General features: G+C 35.3%; 1 protein-coding gene across 3 annotated transcripts in view; it reads left to right on the forward strand.

The window, feature by feature from the left end:
• The window catches only part of shroom2a (shroom family member 2a), a 55,393-nt gene that overhangs the window by 14,828 nt on the left and 22,306 nt on the right, over positions 1–18,259 (forward strand). For all 3 annotated transcript variants that reach the window (XM_073851415.1, XM_073851413.1, XM_073851414.1), the window contains exon 2: positions 990–1,138. In XM_073851415.1, the coding sequence (XP_073707516.1) occupies positions 990–1,138 (149 nt within the window). The remainder of the gene's footprint in view (positions 1–989; positions 1,139–18,259) is intronic.

Genomic DNA, 18,259 nt, shown 5'->3' on the forward strand with positions numbered 1-18,259 from the left:
GGCTATTAGTCGAACAGGCCCACCGAGTTTCATTCTGGTCGGCCTTTGTTAACCTTATATAATAATAGATAAACTTCATGTTTTTTGAGATGCGCAAATGTCCTTATTGATACTTGTGGCACTTTGGACAACAACCATGCACAGCAATTTTCATGTTTATGGTTTTTCCCTCTTGTAGCGCCAAGTGGCCAAGCTCCACAATTTTCCCCTGTGTCCTCAGATTGAGCTCTCACATAGGTGTTCTGAGTTTGATGAAAATATCTCATTCCGTTCAGGAGTTATATGCATTTTAATAAAAGTGGCCTTGTCCTTTTCGAACGTCGAAAGTCAGAAGTTCAACTTTTTTTTGATAATTATTGATTATTGCGAAAAACCTAAGACTAGTTCACAAAAGTAGGTTTTTCAAAAAATCCAAAATACCTGCTAATTTCACCAGGCTCACGATTGAATCAAGGATTCCAACGACAAGAGACACTTGAGCCTATGACTGACAGGTTAGGAGTTATGAGCAATTTAGTACTTTTGACGACTGTAGCGCTCCTGTCAGGCTGATTGGGGTGAGCCTTGGTAACGTTGTAGACAGTGTGAGTACTACCATCCCTCCAAGTTTCAAGTCTCTACAAATTATGGTTTGGTCTGCACAATCAGTTTTACATGGAGATTTCTGATCCTTGACCATTCTAACTATTAAAATAGTAGCTATGCTCTTGATATTGTGAAGAATACTGCTATACTGGATATCGACAAGAATCAAATATATTTTGCTTCCTATCTGAACAAAGCATAATCGCAGTGCATTACCTGACAGTGACTAGGTCATTTACAAAAGATGAATGCTTATCCAAATATTGTCATAGTTTGTTCAATTTCAATCTCTCAACAAAGCAAGAGCTATTGGTACAGGTCTATTCATCTGTAGGTGATGTATGGCCATGAAACACAGAGATTTGGTTGAGATTGAGATTGAGTGTATTGTGTCTGTGTCACAGGTGGAAGAGGGCAGCAAGGCCGCGACCGCAAGACTGCAGGCTGGAGATGAACTTATCAATGTCAACAACTTTTCTCTCAGCGGCTACAGACAAGAAGCCATCTGCCTAATCAAGGGTTCCCACAAGACTCTTAGCCTGGTGGTGAAAAGGTAATTTGTTCTCAACCTCAGTATTATTTTTAGACCCATATTACACCTGAGATTAAAACTTGTGGAATCTGATCACGCTACCTTCACCTAAAATGCATCACTTTTGGATATTGAGGAGAGTGTCCCTGATTTCATGACGTCATCATGCATTACGTCAGTGTGTTATTGCACGTTGATGAGCAAGCACAGAAAGTCGACAGACTGTTGCTTCCAAATATACTTCCAAATTTGCATCTCACTGCAGATGGGACATTTTGAGCAAAAAGAAAGGATCAAGCAAAGCATTTTAGACTGCTTACACTGGCATTCAATGCTGCCCACTTGTGATGAGATTGTCAAAAGCAGATGTTAATACCTGGTGTAAACAGGGTCTTTGACATTTCGTCAACTCAGTGATAAGATATCTGTGGTTGTTTACTGTTGTTTTTGTTTCATATGTTAAAAGATGCTTTGAATATTTTGAGTAGGAATAGTTGTGTTCCCATCAATATTGAATAGCCCTGTTAGGTAGAAACGCCGATGAATAAATGTACGTCACAGGTGGGTAGTGAGTGAGTGTAGCCGTTGGGGATTGGTGTAGTTTGCATCACTTGTTCATCTGACGCTGAGGGAGCCGTTGAATGCTTGACGGTCCAGTTCTTCCAGATCACTTTCTACCACTTGCAAGCAAAACACTGTGAGGTTGAGGAATAGAAAGCTAAAATAAAACTAACTCAGTTTCAATTTTGTTTTTCATTTCAGCTATATGTGACCCTGGACCACAAAACCAGTCTTAAGTCGCTGGGGTATGTTTGTAGCAATAGCCAAAAATAAATTGCATGGGTCAAAATTTTTGATTTTTCTTTTATGCCAAAAATCATTAGGAAATTAAGTAAAGATCACGTTCCATGAAGATTTTTTAATAAAATTCCTACTGTAAACATATCAAAATGTACTTTTTGATTTGTAATATGCATTGTTAAGAACCTAATTTGGACAACTTTAAAGGTGATTTTCTCATTTTTCGGATTTTTTTGCACCCTCAGATTTCTGATTTCAAATAGATGTATCTTGGCCAAATATTGTCCTATCCTAACAAACCATACATCAATAGAAAGCTTATTTATTGAGCTTTCATATGATGTATAAATCTCAGTTTTGTCAAATTTAACCTTATGACTGGTTTTGTGGTCCAGGGTCACATATACTGAAAGTGTATGCTGGAACCTGGAAGTATTAATTAAATTTAAATAAATATATATCTATATCTATAAAGACAGATAGATATATAGATGATAGATTAATGTTATTATTTTGAAATTTGTAATAAATTATGTGATAATTGACCTAGAATCTTAGAGTGTGTTCACATTTGTAGTTCAGTTTGTTTGGTTCATTTGGTCCAGACCAAAAAGGAAAATAATACATTTGGTCCAGGTTTGCTTAGCGTTCACACTGGCATTTTTAACTGCGAACCTAAAGATACCAAACCTAAAGGCAGAGTGATACATTCACAACCTGATTGGTCGGGTTAGATGACGTATATTTCGTGACAGAAATCACAGAACAAAACAAAAATTTACAGATAATGTACTCACCCCCTTGTCATCCAAGATGTTCATGTCTTTATTTCTTCATTCATAAGGAAATTGTTTTTTGAGGAATACATTTCAAGATTTCTCTCCATATAATGGACTTCTATGGTGCCCCCGAGTTTGGACTTCCAAAATGCAGCTTCAAATGGCTTTAAAAGATCACAGCCGAGGAAAGAAGGGTCTTCTCTAGCAAAACTTTTCTAAAAAAATAAATAATACAATTTATATACCTTTTAACCTCAAATGCTCGTCTTGTCTAGCTCTGTGTGTACTCTGTGTAGAGATTAAAAAGTATATAAATTGTAAATGTTTTTAGAAAATAACCGATCGTTTCTCTAGATAAGACGCTTCTTCCTCGACTGGGATCATTTAGAGCCCTTTGAAGCTGCATTTAAACTGCATTTTGGAAGTTCAATCTCGGGGACACCATAGAAGTCCATTATATGGGGAGAAATCCTGAAATGTTTTCCTCAAAAAACATAATTTCTTTACTACTGAAGAAAGAAAGACATGAACATCTTGGATGACGAGGGGTTGAGTACATCTGTGAATAATGTTTGCATGGCAGCGTTCACACTTACTCAAACAAACTATACTAACAGATAAATCGCACCAGAGTTTGTTGTAATTTAAACAAACATGACAAGTGTGAACACTCCCTTAAATATGTACTCTTCATTTTAAGGTATGCAAAGTAAATGTATCGATTTTACTTGTATCAAAGTTACAAAAGCTTCATTCTTAGGTAATGAACAGTTTTCATTTCAATATGGTCTTAGACATTGGTTCCCAACTAATGAACACTTTTTTTTTCTTTTTTTTTCAAATTATTTTGTTTTGTTGGTGGACATTTGGTGGATCTGTTTGGCATTGAATTTGCATGTTCTCATAAAAAATTAAAGGATTAGTTCACTTCCAGAATAAATATTTCCTAATAATTTACTCACCCGCATGTTATCCAAGATGTTCATGTCTTTCTTTTTTTAGTTGAAAAGAAATTAAAGTTTTTGAAGAAAACATTCTAGGATTTTCTTTTGACTTCAGTAAGGAGCTGGGTTGAAGGTCCCAGTTTCAATACGGCTTCAAAGGGCTCTACACAATCCCACCTGAGGAGTAAGGGTCTTATCTAGCAATCTGTTATTTTCTTTAAAAAATAACAAATAAAAATATATTTGCTTTATAGCTACAAATGCTTGTCTTACAGTAGCTTGACTTCATTACACAATCACATTGGAAAGGTCACGTGTGACGTAGGCGGAAGTACCGACCCAGTGTTTACAAAGCGAACATGCAGAGAAAGCCAAACGCCCTTTACAAAAAAAAAAAAAAAAAAGGTACAACAACAATGTCAGACGATTTTGAAATTGGAGGAGAAACTTTGATGGAGTTTTTCGCCCTACCCTAACTTTTGAACTGGAGTACACAAACGAAGAACTAACAATTTCCAACAAGGCACAAGCATTTGTGGGTAAAAAATATATACATTGTTTCACTAGTAGGGTTGGGAATCAAAAATCGATTCCAATTCTGGAATCGGATACTTAAGATAAAGAATCGGATACTTGTTATAAAATTAAAATTTCGATTCCTGGGTGCATTTTTTCATCTAGTGATCTGCCAGGACCTTATGTGGTAATGTAAACATCAGTCGAAAAGATGGATCGCGGTAAGCGTTTAAAAGTGTGGCTACGCTTTGTAAAAACCGAAGACAAATCTACTGCTGCACGCAAACTTCATCTGAAAGGACGGATTTTAGTCCTGCGCCCGCCCGCTCCAGAAGGATTATATGTTATTTTTGTCCCGCAAAAGCCCACATAAAAGTAACTTATACCCCCGCGGGAAGACAGGTCTCTACTTCATCTCTTGGCTGCATTAAACAAACACTCCCGCTAATGTAAAGGCAAATATGACCAGAGTAATAGTAAGGAACTCGCGCATGCCTAATGTATTCATTCTTGTATATCGGAGTCGTACATAAGGCACGCATAAGTCCGCTGTTGATTCACAAACTACTCATGCTTTCGGGACTCTGATCCATAGTATTTTTGTGTGAAATTTCAAAATATTTGCATAGTTTTCAAAATGAACGTCCTTTGAGTGCTTTATAATGAATGCTCACCCATAGAGGTGGATCTTGTAAGGGTCAGTGGTGTTTATGCACATATGAGCACCAGCATAAACAGATTTACATATTTACTGTATTTTTCATTTATATGTTTATTTTATAATAAATACAAACAGTAGATATTCAGTCACTTAAGAAAGAGTACTCTGAAGTTGTGAAGAATATCTGAATTAAATAATTGAGGTGCTTTAAATCTGTATATGTATATTCATGTTAAAAAGTTAGAGCAGAGGGTTTTCTTATTCAAAAGTATAGCTTTAATTTAAAGTTTGTTTGAATTTTTTATAACATGCAGGAGAAAAATAAAAAGGCAAAACAAATGTTTAGGTTAATAAAAAAGGTTAAAAAATAAACACCTTTAGAGGAAATGTCAGGCACAGGGGGGCCTTGCAAAATTGACCCGAGAAGAAGGGGGCCCTGATATAAAAAAGGTTGAGAACCCCTGTAATAAAATAATATGTTGCAAGCTAGCACTGAAAATAAACGTGTGATATATTAATGTTTGACTTTTGTGTTTGTTGTTGTTTTTTTACTAAATTGGAATCGAAACTGGGAATCGAAAAGAATCGGAATCGATAAGTGGAATCGGAATCGAAATCGATAAAATTCAAACGATACCCAAGCCTATTCACAAGACCCGTATACCTCGGCTGGGATTATGTAGAGCCCTTTAAAGCTGCATTAGAACTGCATTTTGGATCTTCATCCCGTTAGCCACCATTGATGTCCACTTTATGGACAAAAATCCTGGAATGTTTTCCTCAAAAACCTTGACTGAAGAAAGAAAGACATGAACATTTGGGTGACATGGGAGTGAGTGACTTATAAGAACAAATTTATTCTCGAAGTTAACCAATTCTTTAAGATGCTAATTTTCTAAATACAGTATTGAGAACACATACTAAGTACAATCTGTGGAAAGTGAAAGTAACATGGCTTAGGCTTATATTATAATTTTTCGAATTGAAACATCAAATAGTGCATCTTCTGTACCGAGTTGCCATTCCGGTTTCTACTAAGGTAGTCAAAAGCTAACATTAAAGTGAGCAGCCACTATGTTTTCACTAACAACCCTCTGTGAAGTTTCTGTGTGATGCAGTAGATTTGCATGCGGGCTGGAAGTGATGTTCTCAGTCAGTGGAAGAGAGCGTGTGTCGACTCTGTGATGCAAATGAAGTGATTTGGTCCTGATTCACGTGGTCTGATTGTTATCAGCTTTTCTCACGACTTCTGCTCTTTTTTTAACCTCAAACACGAATGTGAGATTTTCTCACCTTGAAAGCAGTGTATGCATATGCTCACAGCAACACTTACAACAATGTGATCTCTTGGCGAGAAATGACAGAAATGCATGTTAAACAATTTCAGATCTTGTCTATGTAGAAAAATGCTTATTGGAAAAAGCATAGCATTTTTTTTCCCTTTAAATAACCATTGCATTGGCTCATTGCAGTTGAAGAGGAGCAGGCTGGTCAGTCCACTTCTTTGTGTGCCAAACACTGTCCTCTTTGTCTCAGCTTGGCCTATCTGGGGAACACTAAGTGCGTTTGGTTGCATTAGAGCATAACTGCTAAACAAACAATGTCATCCAGGGAGAAAAACTGCCTTTGTTTATCTATTGTTTATCTATCTATATACAGAACCATTACTGCAGGTTTGCCATGTGATAGAAGGTGACTCTAATTCTGCATTAAGGTGACTTGAATATTTATTGCTGATTCACTGCAGTTGACTTTTAATGCATGGAAATTTGCCAGTGTTATGAATTGAAAGCATGGAGATTTAAACTCACTTTTAAACTCAGCAATGACATTTGGCTTTGCAATGAGCTTTATTTTTTACTGGAGTAATGTTTATTGTAGATTGCAAAATTAAATGGGGGTTGAGTATGGTGACATCAAAACCAAGGATTGAGTCACGGTTTCGTATCTCCAACAGTGATACGAATGTGGTCCGATTAGGCAATCAGGGATAAGTGGTTAACATTGCTGAACAGACACGTAACTACTCACAGCCTATTCAGTTGGATTAATGCATTCAGAGTAATCACAAAAGAATTCAGGAATGTTTCGTAATATGACGTTTGGATTTTTAAATCAAGAGAACCTTAACACTCAAGTGGACAGATATAGATTATTATTTGTAACTGCGCATAAACTTTCTTGTATTGTCCTGTGCCTGTAGTGGATAATTTCAATTGGGTAGTGAGTCAGAATTAGCAAACAGAGAGCAGATAACAAATCATTGCTGGACCATAGTGGAAGGTGGGGCGTGCGTGGGCAGCCTGCAGACTCATGTTTTAAACAAGAGGTGTGAATCTTATTCAAAATGGCTTTGAATGACTTTGAATGTCATTATGGATACCCTGATCTTTTAAGCTCTTGTACTGTTCAAAAGTATAGGTTCCAAGAACCAAATGTATATAGTTATTTTGAACTATGTATTTATCAAAGATACTGAAAGAAGTAATACTGGTTTCCACAAACATTTTTGAGGAGTTTTGGGTACTAGGCGAAATGCAGTTGATTTTTGGTACCAGTTAAGGCTTGGTGTTAAGGCTTTTTGGGTAACAAAAAAAAACATGAATAAAAAATTAATAAAAACTTAATAAAGGTAATGGCAACTTTTTATCTCACAATTCTGACTTTTTTCTCAGAACGGCATTATACAAACACGCAATTCTGACTTTTTTTCTTAGAATTATGAGATATAAACTTGCAAATCAGACTTTTTTCAATTCTGAGAACATATTGGTCTTCTTGGACTTATATCTCACAATTCTGAGAAATTTTTTTTAGAAAAAATTCAGAATTGTGAAAAACAACCTCACATTTGCAAGAAAAATTCAGCAAATTTTATCTTACAGTTCTGATTTTATTTTTCGCAGTTGTGAGTTTATTTCATGCAATTTTGACTTCATAACTTGCAATTGCGATTTTATATCACAGAATTCTGACTTTAATTATTACCTTACAATTTTGAATTTTTTTTATAGAAACTTGCATTTGCGAGAAAGAAGTTTGAAAGTTAGAAACTCGCAATTCTGAATTTTTTCTCAGAATTGCGAGATATAAACTCGCAAATCGTATTATTATTATTGTTATTTTAGAATTGTGTACTTATGAACTCCTAATAATGAGTTAGAATTGCAAAACATAAACTTGCTGAGAAATAAACTAGAAATTCTGAGAAATAAAGTCAAAATAGCGAAATTTTTCTACCTCAGATTTATGAGTTTATATCTCACAATTGTGACTTTTTTCCCCTCAGAATTGCAACTTTGTTTCTCAGAACTTTCTCTGAACACAATTGCGAGTCAGAATTGTGAGTTATAAACTGGCAATTCTGGGAATGTCAGTCTTTTCCCCCTCAAAATTGGACATATGCAAGAACAATTGAGAATTTTTATCACGCAATTCTGACTTTATAACTCGCAATTGCGATTTTAAATCACAGTTTTTTGATTTTTATTATAAACTTGCAATTTTGACTTATAGAAACTCGCAATTGCGAGAAAGAAGTTAGAATTGTGAGTTACAAATTTGCATTTGCAAGAAAAAATTCAGCAATGGGGAATTTTTATCACGTAATTTTGACTTTATTTGTCACAATTGCGGGTTCATATCACACAATTCTGACTTTGTAACTCGCAATTGCGAGGTAATATCATGCAATTCGGAATTCAGAATTGCGAGTTTGTATGATGCATGATTTCGAGGAAAAAAAGTCAGAATTGTGGGATGAAAAGTCGCAGTAACCTTTGTCATATTTTTTTTATTTAGTGTCGGAAATGGGCTTCCATAGTTGATGGATTTTGGGCACCAGACAAAATGCATATTTTCTTGGATCTAATATTCCTGATGTGGAGACTCAATCTAATATTTGTGGAATTGTTGGCACAATCTAACAAACTGTAATAATAAGAAATGCTTTTTTAACACCAAATCAGCATATTAGAATGATTATAGCCACCTTATTGTTCTATGCAGAAGTCGTTCTCTATGAATGTGTGGGACTTCCGGTTCATCAGCTAGTGTAGGGAAATAACAAGAAGAAGAATAAAGAGTAGTAAACGGTAAAACAGTTTGAACCACAGCTTAAAATCATATGGTAACACACCAGTTTGCAATATCAAGCAAAAAAAATTAGCTGTTTTGTACAGCTAAAAATAGCTGGAAGTGAATTAACCAGAAGCCAGATCCATTAAATGACAAATGGCCTTGCCCGTTCTTACGGGAAAAGTAAGGTGGAGAGAATCATGTGACAATTTTGCCATCACAGAAATAAATATACTACTGGGGTCCACAATACTTTTTAAATGAAAATACTCTTTTGAGTTGTCAGCATAACAGTTTGATTAAAAAGTTTAAAACTTCAAAAATATATAAAATAAATCATATTTGAATCCCAGATTTGCCAAGTGGTCTTAGGCTTTGAACCCCACTGTGTAACACACATATTTACAGATAACAAAGAACATGCTATTACATCACTCTGCCCTCGCCCTCGTGTTGCTTTAAAAACCTGTCGAGGCGGGTGTCATTGTCATAATTCTCTATAATTGCAAGACAAATTTGTCAGATGTCATGTCAGCCAGAGGCAGATCACTAGGATGTGACCAAAACGACCCTGACCCCAGAAAAAAATGACTCCATCTGTATTATTATGATAGAGCAGAGGTTGATGTGTGGCTTTTAACAGTGTACGTTTAGAGAGAGATTGCATGTTTGAATAAAGCCTAAGCAAAATAAGTGTTTGACTGTGAAATGAGGAAATAGGAAGCTGTTGCATATGTGGGTGGTGCCTGTTTTGCATATTCTGACTTCATTTGAAACTATGAGGTCATGGTATTAGCTAGAGGCAGGTTGTTTAGTTTGGCATGAACAAGGCACTGGACAAATAATGGTGGAACAAGGCCATCTGTATGCCTGGATACATAGTTCAATGTCATGTGTTTTATACCCATGTTAAGAAATGAAGAGTTTCTTTACTAAAATATTTCATACAATGTAATGAACAGTACTAAAATGTTTAATATGGATGACTCGTACAGTATAATTTAATATTATATTTATTAATGTAAACTTCTACTTGCTTAATACATTAATCATAGCTAACTCTAAATTTCAACAAAGGTTTTGTTAACTGAAAAAAAAATGGTTTTCCATGATACTCCTTGACACACCAAATTACTGAGTTCAAGTTTAATTAGTCATACTTTTTGTGTTAATGTAACCACTTGCGCAATAAAAAAATTGAGTAATACTGGTAAAATAAATTAAGTGGTTTTTGCACATTCCAATTGTTTCTACAATGATTGTAGTTCACCATAGTAATGAAAGTGATATATGTCACACAGTCAATAATTAGATAACCTAACCTAAAAAGACAGGATTACTAAACTCTTAGATGAGTGAAATTCATCCTATGACACTAAATATTGTCAGTCACTCATGTATGATGCACAGTTGAGTGTTTCTATGAATGCCAGTGTGCCCAGATGCCCCACTGAGTAGGTAATCTACAGAGATATTGGGATTATGGTCAGTGTGATTAAAATGGGATTTGGAGTCTGCTGCTTGTGGATTAGATAACTTATCCACACTTTTACAGACTGTCTTGTCTGGTGCCACAATATGAGCTGTATGATTCTATAGTACTGTTACATAATATACTGAAATATATAGTAGAAAGCCCAAGAAAGATTTATATTATTTAGATGCTGTGAATGGTTGCACTCGGTGAGCGACTTGCGCTACCTGTTGCTATTTTTACGGCAACACAACTCGCAATTAAAAAACTTACACAGTGCCACATTGTGCGGCCTTTGGTTGTAATTTTCAGTCGAAGGGCAATAAGAAAAGCGATGCAAGTCTTCACTGTTTTCCTAGTGATAAGAAGAGGAGAAAAATTGTGAAGATACCTGTGGACGAATAAAACTTCCTAAAGAGCCACGTCTGTGTTCTCTCCACTTCAGCCCTGATGCCTTTGAGGCTTTTAGTAGACCACAGCTACTGAAAGAGCTTACAAGCGGCAGAGACAAGAAATGCTAGATGCCATCCTGGCAGGATGTAAACATGCCAACGTTTGTCATGATGCTGAAGCCATTGAAGGAGTTTCTCAGCTCAGATTTCACTCAATATCGGGGGTTGTTTAGACTCGCTGTCTATAATTTTAATGGTAGGTTTATTTGAACAGTGAGAGACAGAATAGCAACAAAAATCCAGAAAAACGCATTTCAAAAAAGTTATAAATTGATTTGCATTTTAATGAGTAAAATAAGTATTTCACCCCTTCGCAAAACATGACTTAGTACTTGGTGGCAAAACCCTTGTTGAAAATCAGAGGTCAGACGTTTCTTGTAGTTGGCCACCAGGTTTGCGCACATCTCAGGACGGATTTTGTCCCACTTCTCTTTGCAGATCCTCTCCAAGTCATAGGTTACGAGGCTGACATTCGCCAACTCAAACCTTCAGCTCCCTCCACAGATTTTCTATGGGATTAAGGTCTGGAGACTGGCTAGGCCACTCCAGGACCTTAATGTGCTTCTTCTTGAGCCACTCCTTTGTTGCCTTGGCCATGTGTTTTGGGTCATTGCCGTGCTGGAATACCCATCCACGACCCATTTTCAATGCCCTGGCTAAGCGAAGGATGTTCTCACCCAAGATTTGACAGTAAATGGTCTCGTCTATTGTCCCTTTGATGCGGTGCATTTGTCCTGTCCCCTTAGCAGAAAAACACCCCTAAAGCATAATGTTTCCACCTCCATGTTTGATGGTGGGGATGGTGTTCTTGGGGGGTCATTGGCAGCAGTCCTCCTCTTCCAAACACAGCAAGTTGAGTTGATGCCAAAGAGCTTGATTTTGGTCTCATCTGACCGCAACACTTTCAACCAGTTCTCCTCTGAATCATTCAGAAGTTCATTGGCAAACTTCATACGGGCATGTACATGTGCTTTCTTGAGCAGGATTTCACGGCGTAGTGTTGTACCAATTGTTTTCTTGGTGACTATGGTCCCAGCTGCCTTGAGATCATTGACAAGATCCTCCTGCGTAGTTCTGGGCTGATTCCTCACCGTTCTCATGATCATTGAAACTCCACGAGGTGAGATCTTACATAGAGCCCCAGACCCAGTTATTTTGTGTTTCTTCCATTTGCGAATAACAAACCTGAATAACATAAATTTTCATGGGTTTTCTACTACATATTTCAGTAAGAGACATCCTTTACGTTATATTAGGCAATAAAAAACTTAATACTCTGGGTCAACAAAAACCTAGTTTCTAAATTATTTGGGTTCTCCCAAGTTAGATTTTGGTTTTAAACATTGGTTTTCAAGAAATGTAGCTATTCTATGAGTGTATGTGCTAATGTTTTAAATGAAAGCCGCAAACTGGATTTAACCCAGACAGAGATGGATGCGGTTGGTTCAGGTACGTAGTAACAAGAGAAGAAATACATTAGAGTCTCTAGTTTGAGAAACAGATACCTCACAGGTTCTCAGCTGGCAGCTTCATTTAAAAGTACTTGCCAAGCAGAAGTTGCATCTGGGATGCTAGGCTTTTGTGCTGCGTTTCAAAGAAAATGCCACATCTGGAATTGGTGAATAAGAAGAAGAGATTCAAAGGGGCAAAAGAACATGTTTAACTATAAATTATTAGAAAAGAGCATCAGAGATGGATTGTCTGTTAGAAGAGCCCTACAAACTAATAAAACAGATGTGCTACAGAAAGCATCTGATTAAACTGACTATTTTAGTAGTCTGGATGATTTTTAGTTTAGATCAGTTGAATACACGCTTTTATACAAACACGATTTCATAAATGTTCCTATATTTCACAGAAAAGGTTGAGAAAGGTTAGAGAAGTAAACACTGATTGTTTTGCTCAAAGAAAAAATAAGGGATTCTCTAACATTGTTGCCGCAAGTGAACAAGTCTGAAATCCGCAGTGCAGATTTTTTGCACATGCTCCACATGAATATTGTGGTTGTTGGATTTAGGTACAAACAGTGACTTTGCATACAGTCCTTGAAACAGTGACATACAGACGAGAAGAGGCAGTCATGTGACAGAGGCGTGTCTGGAGTGATGTTGAGATTTACTCAGTTGTGACTGATTCAGAGAAGTCACTTTGTAAGCTGTTATTGTTTTAGGAACATCTGCTAACTGGCTCGTCTTGAAACGACCTTGAATTCCCCAGTGAAACGATCAAAGAGAATGTGTATCTCTGTGATTCAGATTCAATTGTTCTCATAATTGATCTTCTGCACTCTGTAAAGTTTTGTTGATTGTTCATTTACTATTCTCAGAAACCTTGATTGGAAAAAGATCTCAGGAGAACAAGTTTTAATTCATCATAGTTCATTGACAAAAACTTTTTTTTTCCAACTGTGATGTGTTTGAATGCCCCATTGACATTACTGACCCAAGAGACCTTTTGTTATAAACAGATCATCCATATGCCAGTCCTTCTTCTGTAGTCAGCTTCTTACATAGAACCACTACTGCCACCTAGTGGTGGAGAGCCATAACACAATCACTGATTCACTGACATCACTGACAAAGGGAGCTCGAATTAATTCAGAGATTCAAAGATAAATCAAAGATTAGCTTTTAAGGAACAAATCCCTTTAAATAAATACTTACCTTTTATTTCACAATTCTGACTTTTTTTTCAGAATTGTGTTATAAACTCACAGTTTTAAAGTATGAAGTAATTGCGTTATTAAAGTATAAAGAATTGCATGACATAAGCTTACAATTCTTACTTTTCCCTCAGAAATGTGTGATATAAACTCGCAATTGCAAGTTATAAAGTCAGAATTTCATGTTATAAACTTCTGCAATTTTGACTTTTGGTCACACTTTATATTAGATGGCCTTAACTATTATGTAATTACTTTAAAAAATTAAGTACAATGTACTTAATGTTGGTCATATTGCATTGCAAAACACTTTTGCTTCTTTTAAGGTGGGATATGGGTAAGGTTAGGGACAGGTTCGGTGGTATGGGTAGGTTTAAGGGTGGGTTAGGGTGTAAGGCAGTGGTAATTACAGAAATTAATTACAAATGTAATTACATATAGTTTAAAAAAAATACAAGTACAATGTAAAAACATGTATGTACACAATAAGTACCAAATGATTAATTTAAATGTAAGTACTTAGTAGTTAAGGCCACCTCATGTAAAGTGGGACCTGACTTTTTTTTTCGCAAATGCGAGTTTTTTTTTTTTTTCAGATTTGTGAGATATAAACTTGCAATTGCGAGTTATAAAGTCCAGTTTTTAGGGGGGACAAAGACTGATAAGTTCTCAAAATTGCAATTGCGTGTTATAAAGTCAGAATTGCGAGATATAAATTTGAAATTAAGAGAAAAAAGGTACATTTGCGAGATATAAACTTGAAATTCTGAGAATAAAAATCACAGTTGTGAGATATAAACTCGCAATTCTGTGGAAAAAGGCACATTTGGGAGATATAACCTTGAAATTCTGAGAAACAAAAGTCACAATTGTGAGATATAAACTCGATATTCTGAGAAAGTCACAGTTGTGAGATATAAACTCGCAATTGCGAGTTATAAAGTTCAGTTTTTAGGGGGAAAAAAGACTGATAAGTTCTTAAAATTGCAATTGCGTGTTATAAATTCATAATTGTGAGATATAAACTCGATATTCTGAGAAAGTCACAATTGTGAGATATAAACTTGTAATTCTGGGAAAAAAGGCACATTTGGGGGATATAACCTTGAAATTCTGAGAAAAAAAAGTCAGAATTGTGAGATATAAACTCGAAATTCTGAGAAAGTCACAATTGTGAGATATAAACTTGTAATTCTGAGAAAAAAAGCACATTTGGGAGTTATAAACTTGAAATTCTGAGAAAAAAAAGTCAGAATTGTGAGATATAAACTTGAAATTCGGAGAAAAAAAAGTCAGAATTGAAAGATATAAACTCGCAATTCTGAGGAAATAATCATAATTGTGAGTTTATATCACAATTCTGAGAAAAAAAAGTCAGAATTGTGAGATAAAAATAGATAACCTTTTTTATTTTTTATTCAGTGGTAGAAACAGGCTTTCATATAAATGCAACATTGGTGAGCATAAGATAAAAACATTTAAAAATCATACTGACCCTACTAACTTTTAAACGGTAGTGTGTATATATAATGAGTTTCTTTTACATATGTTACAAAAAATCTATTTCATACATTTGGCCGTTAATGTTGGACTCTGGCATTGTAGATGGAATAATTCTGAGCTGACTGAAGCTGAGAAAATTGCTCTGTTCATTCCTTGAATTTTTGGGCTTGGGTATTGACATTTCTGTCACACTTCCTGTGAGCTTTCTGTTAAAGGAAGATAAGAATCCACATCCCTCTTGCAATAGACCAACTGTCAGTATTAATTAATGAGTTTCCCAGGATGCAGCTGGAATGGTTTCTTTCTTCCATTGACTTAAATGCAGACTTTGGTTGCAGCATTGTTCCAAAATCGGCTTAAAATAGGACATTAACCTTTTTCTCCCTCTTTTAGTATTTACTTGCATATTCAGCTGCATCATAAAGAACTAAATATTTCAGCAACAGGATGTAGTTTAAATGTTAAAGTGATGCATTAGTTAATAGACCCTTCTAAAACAGTTGTCATGCCAAGATTAATATTTGGATTGTGCATATGCTTCTGCCCAATAGTGTGAAATAGGTGTGTGGCTATAGTGACAAGTGCTGTGTCACTCTAGGCTTCAGAATCCAATTATAACTGGTAAATCTCTCCTATGGCATTAACCGAGACAGGATGACTTGAACTTGATCACCACAGCAGGGGTGGATTCAAGTCATCTGCATATGATTTATAGAGGTGCTCAGTGATCCAGTAAAGTGACTTTCTTGTTTTTTTTTTAATTTCACACTGTAACTTTTAAATTAGCGCCACCTAAATGCCAGAGTGGTTTTTAATTAGCAATTTCATGTGGTGCTAATCCACGATCCACCCTTTTCTAAAATGACTTGTGGAACGGTCCATTGGCAAGGTGAGTTGACACCCGTGAGTTAGGTGCATTTCATTAGCATTAGAGGAAGAGCTGCTGTTTTCATAAGTACTTTAGGAGGAAATATAATCAAACACGGATAACCACAGTGATGGGATCTGGACTTTAACCACATCATGACTGGATTAAACCAGATGCTTTAGTGCGCTCAGACTTTTTGTACAGGTGTTATTGAGGTATGTAAAGATTTTGAAATTCTGCCATGCTTTTCCAGTCTAGATTTCATGACTTACAAGTACAATATTTTATTGCACTTCAGTCAAAAGCGAAACAAATACTTGAGAAACCTGACTGATTATTTTTACTGCTTTTATTTAAAATAATAATAAAAAGTCTTTTGTAGATATCAGGTTGTGTTTTAACAGCAGGTGGCTTGGCTTTACAGGAAGCTGCATCAAACAATCATTGGGACAAGCTTCTACAGTGCTATGGTGATGAGATCCCTCTGAAGCTGTGTTGCTTTATTTTTGTTGCTATGACACCTGTTACATCAGCAGCCTGTGAAAGTGAAAGGTACATGTGAAAGGTGGTGCTGAGGGATTTGTCTGCCTGAAAATGGTGCAGCCGGTAGCAGAAACTGGAAATGGTTTTAACACTATTTGTATTAGTTTTGTAGTTTTGGTCCTTATCTTGACACAAAGTAGCTACAGCTGTCTACTCCAAATATGTCTCATTGTAAAATTGCTTATTATGATTCACTTATTCAGTATTTTTTTCACAAACATTTCTGGGTTGGTTGATCCATTCCATAAATCCATGATCTCATAAGTGTTTTTATTTCATAATTATTTGATCATTCATAAGTAATTATGATTACATAATGAAATCAAAGCTGACATTGATACTACTTTTTCAGACATTTTTAAGTCTGGTGATTAAAGTGATTATAAGTATATAGTAGTTCTAATGAAAATGATATATAGACCAGTCAAAAGTTTTTGAACGGTAAGTATTTTTAGTGTTCTTTTCTGCTCACCAAGCCTGCATTTATTTGTTCTAAAGTACAGCAAAAACAGTACAATTTTGAAACATTTTTACTATTTAAAACAACTGTTTTCTATTTGAATATATTTTAAAATGTAATTATTTCTTGTGATTTCAAAGCTGAATTTTTAGCATTATTGCTCCATTCACATGATCCTTATTTTTTTCTTTTTAAAAGTCTATTTCAGATAAATGCTGATTGTTGGATCTTAAATAATAATAATAAATGTTTCTTGAACAGCAAAGCAGCATATTAGAATGATTTCTGAAGGATCATGTGACATTGAAGACTGGAGTAATGATGCCGAAAATTTAGCTTTGATCACAGGAATAAATTTCATTTTAAAATATGTTCAAGTAGAAATAGTTTAAATAGTAAAAATATTTCAAAATGCTGTACTTTGGATCAAATAATGCAGGCTTGGTGAGGAAAAGAGACTTCTTAAAAAAAAAAAAAAGAAAAATCTTACTGTTCAAAAACTTTTGACTGGTAGTGTGTGTGTGTATATCTATCTATCTGTCTGTCTGTCTGTCTGTCTGTCTGTCTGTCTTTCTTTCTTTCTTTTCTTACTTTCTTTTCTTACTTTCTTTCTTTCTTTCTTTCTTTCTTTCTTTCTTTCTTTCTTTCTTTCTTTCTTTCTTTCTTTTCTTTCTTTCTAATTTATTTATAAAATAGATTGCAAAAATGTAATGTAAAGTCTTCACATGTACCAACAGTAAAAATCAGGTAGCTCTCGTATGACTTCCCAAAGTGAAACTCTCTTTATGATAATCAGGTCTTTAATGAAGTCAATGAAGTTTTTTATGCTTAAGAGGAGGACTTTATTATTAAAAAGGAATTGGAACATACAAACTCTACATGTTACTATAAAACCAAATTACGATAGGTAGTAATTACAAAAAAGTAATTAATAAGAGATCAAAAGTAAGAGTAAAAAGAAAAAACATTAAACTAAAGTAATTTCTCATGGGTATGTAAGTTATTTTTACCATTTACAGGGGGTAGTCTGTGATTTTATTGCCGTCCAAATCCAGAATGTCTGTGTTTATCTCTCACCACCCGCGTAAAAATCCCTGGCCAAATTACCTACATTTTTTGATGAACACCAAGGTCATGTGATAATTAAATTGCCATCCGAATCCACATCTCTGAGTTTACACAAAGAAATTGGTTCAAAATTCAGTGTTTAAATCCTTTTTGACCACTGCTGATCACTGTACGGTACTCTCACCACCTGCTTAAAATTCCCCGTCCAAATTACCTAATGTTTTTTTGACAAACACCAAGATTGTGTGGTAAATGAATTGCCGACCGAATCCACACCTTTGAGTTTACAAGAAGAAATTGATTCAAAATTCAGTATTTAAATCTTTTTTGACCA

Source organism: Garra rufa, chromosome 12 (genome assembly GCF_049309525.1).
Source record: "Garra rufa chromosome 12, GarRuf1.0, whole genome shotgun sequence".
In the NCBI taxonomy this organism is placed as follows: domain Eukaryota; kingdom Metazoa; phylum Chordata; class Actinopteri; order Cypriniformes; family Cyprinidae; genus Garra; species Garra rufa.